We start from the raw sequence: 10,000 nt of genomic DNA on the forward strand, positions 1-10,000 counted from the left end.
TAAATGAATTCATTTTCAGTTCGCATTTGGAATTTTTCAATTAAGCAAGTCAAATAATGCAGAAATGAACAATGCCAAGTAACTGGTAAAGCGCCCTATTGCCAGACTGTTGTTTCACACAGCAAAGCGTGACGTCACACGAGAGAATGACGTCATACTTACTCTACAAACTCCGGAATTGCATTGTCGGAGCGAGTCATAAAGACACAGTTGGTGATGATTGTAACCATTACAGTCAGGCTAAACAAAGTAACTAGGTTAAGGATAAAGTTAAGTTACAAAGAATGAATTAACATCCGAAGCTCCTCTCGAATGGGGGACTGGTAAAAAGGAATGAAAATTGTGAGACAAAAATCCATAATTGAGTGGATATTCATCAAAATGTTACTCGTCGATCTTTTCTCAGCTGGTAATTAATGCTAGGGGAAGAATAAAATGCATGATATAGTGACTTGATCAGTTAATATAAAAAAATAGAACGACAATAAAAACAGAAGTACCGAACGTTCTTATCACTATGACTATCTCTATCAGTTGTATTGATAAACCTTGAGCGCTAAACTTATCTCTTACTGTAAGAATGATTCAGAGAAGTACATACACATTTTAACTGAAAATAGCCCACTATTTTGACTGGATAGCGACCTCTCAAGCTTGGACGTATTAAACGACTGAACCTAATGACGGGTCAGTCAAAACTTTAGTGTTAATTAATGTGCAAGTCACTATAAGTTTCTAAATTTAACACTATATTCAAATCAACTATAAAGTTATCCAATTCTTCAACAAAATACTTTTGACATGTTATCAACCCATAGTGCAGATTAAAAAGTGAGTTTTAAAAATTCTGATTTATTTCCTCTTCTTAATGACTTTTCAGTAGATCTATGCATCTCTAAAAGAACTGGCTGTTGAAAGAATTATATAATGAACGCCTATCATGATATTTATTTTCCATCTGACTGTTCGCATCCAACATTATGTATTTACTACAAGGATTGGCTTCTTTCCTCATTTATCAATTAGGTGCAACCCTTTAGGTTGATCTGTATTTATAGTCAAAATGTCTTAGGGTCTCATAAATTTAAAATATTTTTTTAATGAACACATTATTTTGTTTTGTTGCATTTACTTAGAAGAGAAAGTAAATTTATACCTCATGGGATTTGAATAACATCATGTTCATAAAATACTTCTAAATTTTGAGATAAAATTTAAACTTTTGAAAAATACCAAAAGAAAACAATAAAAAAAATACACCCCCTCCCCCCCAAAAAAAAAGAAAATCCCAAAAAACTCCCACAATTAACTGAGATATTAATATCTTTATATTCTGGCTAGTAAATAGCATACTCCACCCTTTTGACAATATGATTAATTTGTTTTAGACAACTGATCTTCCTTTTTCATGTGGTGAATTTAGCCATACACGCCTATTTCTATTATAGAATTAGATGTATCCTACTCAAATGACTCGATAATCTTTTTCTTTATCAATTCGTTTTATAGAATTGTCTTGTGGTCCACAAATTGGATTGCTCAAGAGTTATTGCTTTAAAGTTTTTAGATGATTAAGCTATCGAAGTGTTACAAACAATGAATGGAAAACCCGAACGCATTTAAAAAAGAAAACCAATCGATCGTTGACACCCCCCCCCCCCCCCTTAATCAGCTATAGGAGAAAAAATGTCACATTTGTAACAGCCAGCCATTGATAATTTTTTATATTTATATTTGATTTGTATAGATAAAAGTTTAAAGAAAAATATTTACAAAGACTCTATACTATTTTAGTAGAGCTCATTTTGCTGTACACAATTATTTACGGAATGTACTTATTGCTTTTGTGTTTGAATGGAGAAAATCCATTTTTGTGCATGGTAAGGATGGCATTTCTGCAAAAATCCTGAAAAATTGTTAGTAATGAAAGAGTTAAATAACATAATATCAAAATGCTTCATTAAAATCTCCATTTACACCGATATTATTTCCCTTTTAATTTAAGCGATTTCAATATTCAAAGATAAAAAACAGAACTTATATTGTAGCATTAGTCATTTGTTGATTGATGGATATTTTGAAATATCTCTAACTAATCTATTTAACTCTTACTTATTCCTTTTTGTAGCGATCAAATTGAAATCAAAATATATTCAAAATAGCTTTAAGAGTAAAGTACGTCAACGAATACTTTATAATTCAAGGAAAAAAAATCTGTTCAAAATGTTATCTAGGTAAATAGAATAATTCTCACAGATATGAGTACATTTGTGTTGATTAGAATTGTGACATTATTTTGAAAGCAACAAACACGTTAAATATTTCTAAAGTTGCAGAAAATTATCATGAAATTAAGAATAAAATCACAAAATGCAATGATGCTGGCAATAAACAGGCAAAGCTAAATATTTTTTGAAAAATGCTGATATGAAGTCGATTAAAGATGGAATTAATAGTTGATAGTTTCTAAAATACACGAATAAAAATTGTAAATAGTTTTAAAACTTGATCAACAAAGAGTTTTAAAATGCCAAATTATATAGAGTAAAAATATTTCGGAACCAAAGTAAAAATTTGGACGAAATTGTTCGTACTATATGCACAATATCTACATCATTTATATAGTGTTGTGTATAAAAACAGGAGCATGTCATCTTTTCTCAAAAACATTCTCATTCATTTTGATAAAGTGATGGTTACAGAACCTTAAAAGATTTGGGCAGAAGTTAGTATGCCATAAAGACGGACGTGAATAGCCTAAAATAATATGTTTCAAAATATCAATAACAAAATAATTCTGAGACGAAATGAGAAGAATTAAATGGAAGCTTACATCACGTACACATATTGAACATATAGATAAGAAAAGACTAGAATACAATAGTTTAAAATGACAATTAAGTATACCATAGATAACAAATTAAAACGGTTGGTCGATTTACGGTGATTAAATTATCTGGAAACATAAGTTGGTTTCATATTCTTCTTCTATTCACAATTTAATTTATGTTTAACTTTTATTCGATTATTCCATATTTATATGCTTCAGCAGTCGCAAATCGGAATGCGCAATAAATCATTTAACAATGGGCGGCCAATATATTTTTTTTGCGTTCTGGTGTTAGATACTTTGAAAGTGATCTATTTATTTTCAAACCATTTGATCATTTCAATATGAAGATACTCTCATATTAACTGCACATCAAAAGAAAATTTGAAATTAGTGTTAACACAAATAAGCAAAATAAAGCTATGTTTTAGTTCCGAATAATGAAGGGCAGTTTTCCAGAGTTGAAACAGTAGACACAGTGGTAGTTAGTTATAATATTATAAATGAGATATAAAAATGATATGAAATATAATACCTAATACAAGCTAGAACAAGCTCTAAGCCCAGTATGATAAAAAATTGAACGAAGAAAAAGAATAAAAATGAAAAAATAACGAAAAAGAATGAGTAAATAAAACAATTAAACGAAACATACCGATACTGTCCAAGTAAGATAGATATATTAATGACACGGATACATATTGAGGTTGTTTTTACTCGTACGTTAGAGAGAAGAAAAAAATGCGAAATGACGTGAAGAAGGCGTACAGTTGGCCGGTATGAAAATTACTTACTCCACGTAAGGGGGAGGATCCCAACTCTGAGTCATGAACACGCAGTTTACTATAATGGTCAGCATCACCAAGAGACTAAAGGTCGTGAGCAGTTGTTAAGAAAAAAAAATGAAGAACAAAGGATTAACTGAAGAAAGAATACCAACGCAAGAGACAGACATTCGGAAGATGGTAATGGGCAACAAGAGTGGCAACATTGTATCCAATGATTCTATTCGTTCTCAGCACAATACTATTATTGCCATTAAACCACATATAGCTGAATGTATTTCCTTCATTCTTTTTTTTTAATGGAATTAATGTCAATCGTATTTATCTCAATTCTGAATATTGGATCTATATTTTATATTCCGTTGACAGATTACATCTACGAGTATCTTATTTCACTGCCTACTCATTTTGATATTTGAACTGTGTCAGTATGAAGCGCTTTTATCACGTCGATAGCCTGTGGAAATGCGCTTTTTGATATCAATTCATTACATTTCATTTTCGCTTAAGGCATGTGGCTTAGTTACCAGGATGGACTTCCATAATATCGGATTTGAACAATTAAGCTTTTCTTTAAATTCTTATAATTTAAAGCCCTATCTGACCAATTGGATCCAAATTGGATTCAAAACTTCAACAACAAAAATATGGAAAATATTATGAAGAGGGCATGGGGATTTTCTAAAAAATAGTGTGCACGATCTGCGGTGCCCTTTCCTGTAATTCATGTTGCTTTCCTAATAGCTGTCAACATATACCTGTCAAGGGGAGACAATTATCAATAAATAAATCGTGGCAAACATAAAGCGTTCCTCAAGAGCTATATGATTTTAAAAAATTAAAAAAACAGAAAACAATATGTAATGTCAATTGCATCGACACCGTGCATTTTATCCACTTTCTAACTCATTTATCGTTAAGAAAAGGATATGGATGAACTAATATGCAGATGGCGACACGACGAATGGGATTGAAAGGGGAGAGAAGGAAGATGGCGTCTGTGGCACTGAACCGGAAGATGACTTTGTCCTTGTTGATGACCACGAACGTCTGGTGGAGAAAATGAGAGAGAAAAAACAGAGAAAAGGTTAGACGACCTTTTGTCAGACTTTCTTGTGTCTATAGTGAGGTGTCAGGTCGTATGTTTAACCCTCGACTGTCATAGTTTCTATTTATTTATTTATTTCTACCGGATAATAATCGTTTTTTTAACCCAAGAAGGGATAAAAATAAGCCCGAGTTCCATGTAAAAAAACCCGCAGGGAATATTCAAATAAGTGTCAGGTTTGAAAATATCCGGTGAATTGAGGGTCATTTTTATCGATGGATAACTGATGTAGAAATGTTTTTTGTTAAATTGCAACAGCATTCGTCATCATCTATCATCGACAACTGTCCAAAAGCCATTTTCATAACAAATATTTTGATCCAACTATTTTCATGTAAAACATACCAACGATTGCGCAATACTCTGAAGTTTTTTTTGGGGTTATTTTTCCTTGACAATTTCGTTTTAACAATTCAAAATTTTGCTCAGCTATTGCTCAGTAAGTAAAAAGTACTCTACTTCTTTTTCAAATAAGCTATTTTGAACTCAAATTTCAGACACTTTGAAACAAAAACAAGAAATGCGATGTGAGTATTTTTAAAGAGTTACCTTAACTGTTAGGCTCGTTTCCTGAAAACAAAAAATGAACTAAAATGCAATGTTTAACAGAACCACACTTTAAATAATTTCTTATTCTTTTGTCCTCTTTTTTTTGTCCCACTGCTTTAATTCATTCCCCATTATTAATCATATTCTGTGTTGTCAAACATCCTGTATCAGTTACAATAACGACTATCCCCCCCCCCCTCCCCTCGAGTACTACTTTTTTGTAACAGTAGTAGTAATAGTTACATCACATTGTTCTCTTGACAAAAATAGTAGATACTAAATGTCGAGTAAGTTTAATAAATTGGGCAGGTTTGTGTATACAGAATAATTTTTTTTCTTCTTCTTCTTCATCATCATCATTATCTTCTTCTTCTTCTTCTTCTTCTTCTTCTTCTTCTTCTCTTCTTCTTCTTCTTCTTCTTCTTCTTCTTCTTCGAAGTTAGTGATTTCTTGATAAACATGATAATATATAACAAGTCGAGTAAATATAATAAACTTGTAGATTTGTGTAGATTTCAGTCCACAGCGAACATCAATATTTATTAGCGGGGAAAACGAAAGTAAGACATAAACTTCGACTCTAACCTGACATAAGGAAAGCAATAATTCTTTTAAGTGATGTGAAATTGTCCGCTTCTGCCGCATTAGGGTCTAACCCACTTCGGAGACTGACTCCGACGACCCGGCACTGCCGTCCTCTGACGTCTTCTGGATAAAGACGTTGGGCACGGACAAAATACTAAGAATAAAGAGAAAAGCCGCTAGACCTACCCATACCAAGCTCGAAAAAAACCCCCAAAACGGTAGAAGACGTGGGGTGCTTGTATGGGGTAGGTCTCGCAGCTCTTCTCATTATCCTTAATATTTTGTCCGTTTACTACGTCTTTATCCGGAAGACGGCAGAGGACGGCAGTGCCGTGCCGTCGGATCAGTCTCCGGTGTGGGTATCAGTAACAGGCTTTTCAATTACAGATAAAAAGGAAGACTAATGTCTCTAAGTGAAGAGTTCAAACTGGTGGAATGGACTGCTTTTTATTGTTATGAACTCGTGATGTTCGATTTATTCTACAGTTGTGACCCAATCCCTCTTCTACTATCTCACATTACACTTGTTGTATGTACTGGACCTTTGTAATGATTAATGGCCGGTTCCTTTTTTGTTTTTTTGTTTGTTTTGTGATCCATCACCTTAAAGCGATAGTATGAAAGAGTTTCTTTCCATGTTAAAATTGAACTCATAGTTAAAATATGAGAATCCTGTTGGATTAATATGATTTACAGTATGAGAAACTAACAATTCACACCTTTCTTACTCTTTCTCTCTCTCTCTCTCTCTCTCTCTCTCTCTCTCTATATATATATATATATATATATATATATATATATATATGTGTGTGTGTGTGTGTGTGTGTGTGCGTACTATATAATTTTAATACAACAATCAGAGACAAGATAACTATTGTGCGACCCAAGCAAAATAAAAAATAAAAAGAATTGGTTATCTAAAGATAGATAATATGCCATTTTCAGCATTGAGACAGCTGAAACGAGGGGAAATGGGTTTTTGAGTTTATCCTTTTATTTGGGATCCCCGAAAGATCAATTTAGAGAACTTACAAACAAAAGGAGGGTATTGGTCCCGGATCGGGAACTTTTTGAAAACCTCCTTGTCAAATCAGTACCGGGTCCGTTACAACTGGTGGAAAGCAATTTGCGACAAACGAGCGTCTTATTAAAAGACGAGAAGCAATCTTTGTCCACTTATCGCGATATAAACCGGGATAAGCACAAACTCAACGGGTCATATGCCTATGAAAGACTACCATTTTTTACCTTTTGGTTGTGATAGAACTCATCCAAGTCCTCCAGAGGCTTGGCGACATATTCCTTGGGGTAATCCTCCAGGGACGGAGGCAACTTGCGCCCCGCTTCAAGCTTGGGGTTACATTTGAGGTTTTCCTCATGGTGACTTGGCTCATCCAAGTCATCGTCGTCGTCGTCCGACTCCGCTTGGGCATTTTCAGCATGCTGGTATGGATGGTAAGATAAAGGGAAATTTTAAAGCTGTATAAAACGATCACGATCACTTTTAGTAGTAGTAGTCATAGTAGTAGTAGTAGTAGTAGTAGTAGTAGTAGTAGTAGTAGTAGTAGTAGCGGTAGTAGTAGCGGTAGTAGTAGTAGTAGTAGTAGTAGTAGTAGTAGTAGTAGTAGTAGTAAAAGTAGTGGTAGTAATAGTATTAGTAGTATTAGTCGTAGTAGTAGTAGTAGTAGTAGTAGTAGTAGTAGTAGTAGTAGTAGTGGTAATAGTAGTAGTAGTAGTAGTAGTAGTAGTAGTAGTAGTAGTAGTAGTAGTAGTAGTAGTAGAAGAAGAAGAAGAAGAAGAAGAAGAAGAAGAAGAAGAAAAAGAAGAAGAAGAAGAAGAAGGAATAGGAGTAGGAGGAGGAGAAGGAAGGAGGAGGAGGAAGGAGGATGAGGAGGAGAAGGAGGAGGCGTGGAAGGAGAAGGCGGGATTGACAAAGGAGGTAAAGAAGTTAGAGAAAGAGTAAGCTTAGGTAGAGTTCTTTCGTGGGCGACAGATGCGTACTTTCGTCAGGTAGTTACTGATCCTTGCTAAATATAGTCATCGTTGCTGCCTCAAAATTAGAATGAAAATAACAAATTGTAAACAGATAATAAAATTACCTTTGCCGCTTCTTCTTCAGCGATTCGGCGTTCGATGTTAAAGAGAGATTCCCTTGTGAACAAACGAAAGGGCGTCCATTCCGTTAATTCCTCATCCATCCTGCTAGGCTAGATACGATTGCGCCAGCCCATATGTGCTCTGAGAAAAATAATTTTTTAAAAAGGATCAAGAACAATGAATAATATTGTCGTAATAATCATAAATATGATTTCTTATCAATGTCTTACATTATTTTCATTGTTCTTATGGTGGATATTCGCAGGTCTGATAACCCAAAAAATTATGAGCTCGTTGTTGTAATGGAAATACTCCCAAACTAACGAAAAACTCTCTCCATTTAACAATGTTAAATCAAACCAATAATTGTGTTCAGTTATCAGACCTGCAAATATTTGCACGTCGGCGCATATTAATAATGTATAGGTGATAGATGCGCCAGGCAAATTCAACAAGAAATGACATTTAAGGAGAAGCTTCAACAATGGGCATTATATCTACGATCAACGTGTAGCTACTTATTTGCAGGTCTGATAACCAAAATCGTCATGGGCTCATAGGAAATACGTACTATCAAATTAGCGCAAAATATTGTACATTACAACCGCCATTTTACAACAAGCCAACAATTGCGATCGGCTAACGGACTTGCAAATAATAATATATGCGACTATGAAGCCTCGTGGTAAGACACTCGCCTTCGGGTCGGAAGGTCCTTGGTTCCAGTCCCGATCTGAGCGGCTCTTTACTCACATTTTCTCACTGTACTCATGTGTAAAATTATTACCTTAATAGCCTTGTCTCTGCCCGAAAAAAAGTGTAATATTGTCTAACCGGTTTGTTTCTTCTTGACATATTGAGGGTCATTATAATTGATCGATATAATTTGAAATAAAAGTTTTCTGGCCAAATTGTTAATGTGTTTTGTCAGAGCTCCATAGAAAGGCCCTGAGTTGGCAAAACAAATTAAATATTCTTCGTCATAAAATGCTTTCTTTTTCTATAATGGTTAAATTTTACAATCGTGATAACATATTATTGCAATAATAATAATGATGGTAAAAGATTATTCGAAGAACAGCTTAACGGTTTTCAGTACGATCAATGTATTTTTGGAATGTGGAATCCTTTGGGAAATTTGGCGGTTTCACTGTTAGCCATTTTATATGAATAAACGATTATCACAATGCTATCTAATTCCGTTCACGATATTCATGAATAGCTGGTTGGAAGATAACGCAAGGGCATTCCGTGCACACACGAGAGAACAATGGATTGAAAACTTACCCACCGCCCCCAAAGAAAGATAAAATTATCATTTGTGATTGATCAATGCATTGAGGTATTCAGACATCTTGACCAATCAAGTCTGTTATTTTGTTTTGTTTTTCTGATCCCTAGTTGTTATTATCAATAGATCGCTCATGCCCATCATTTTGTTATGAATTGATAAAAGAACACAACACTTTACAAGTAAACGGAGAAACCACCTGTTTCTATTAAGCATAAATTATTATATTGCATTAAAGTACCCTAGTTATAGGATTATAGTACATGTTCTAGATACCTCCTTTGTAGAGAAACGCAAATTTATCACGCACAGCTAAATGACGCGTTGGCATATTTCACAACCTCAATGATGGGTTCCTTCAGACCTTGAATGATATTTAAAGTTCTATCACACAGTTTGTCTTTAGAAATCCCCATCGATAAAAAGTCAAATGGACACCAGTCTGAACTATTGGGACTCGAGGATGATTTGTGCCACGACTGAGTTTTCTGTCTTCAAAATGGTTGCTTATCCAACACATGACTTGACTGATTTCAATAACGTGGGCTGCTGCCCCATCTTGCAACCTCTGGAGTTCTCTCTCGTGGACTCCTCGAATCGCCATAATCTTTTCCAACACTTTGACATCATAACAAAATAGCGTCAGATTTCATTGCCTCTGTTCGACAGAGGAAAATGATGCCCTAGAGACTCTTTGCAGCATATACGATAACCTCTTGACCGTGGCGGCTTTTCTGATAAACTTCATCTGGTTT

At 34.4% G+C, this 10,000-nt stretch overlaps 1 protein-coding gene across 2 annotated transcripts in view; it reads right to left on the reverse strand.

The window, feature by feature from the left end:
• Positions 1–10,000, reverse strand: part of LOC144959547 (sodium channel protein para-like) — a 195,057-nt gene that overhangs the window by 65,918 nt on the left and 119,139 nt on the right. The window contains exons 4-7 of one of the 2 annotated variants that reach the window (XM_078892164.1): positions 7,957–8,095; positions 7,106–7,300; positions 4,547–4,665; positions 3,625–3,708 (exon numbers count right to left, since the gene is read on the reverse strand). In XM_078892164.1, coding sequence (XP_078748290.1) covers positions 3,625–3,708; positions 4,547–4,665; positions 7,106–7,300; positions 7,957–8,055 — 497 coding nt within the window. In that variant the 5' untranslated portion in view covers positions 8,056–8,095. Of the gene's footprint in view, positions 1–162; positions 276–3,624; positions 3,709–4,546; positions 4,666–7,105; positions 7,301–7,956; positions 8,096–10,000 lie in introns of those variants that run through there. The other variant, XM_078892166.1, reaches the window with a different exon arrangement.

Source organism: Berghia stephanieae, chromosome 1 (assembly GCF_034508935.2).
Source record: "Berghia stephanieae isolate SIO BIC M18660-M18661 chromosome 1, UCSD_Bste_1.3, whole genome shotgun sequence".
Classification (NCBI taxonomy): domain Eukaryota; kingdom Metazoa; phylum Mollusca; class Gastropoda; order Nudibranchia; family Aeolidiidae; genus Berghia; species Berghia stephanieae.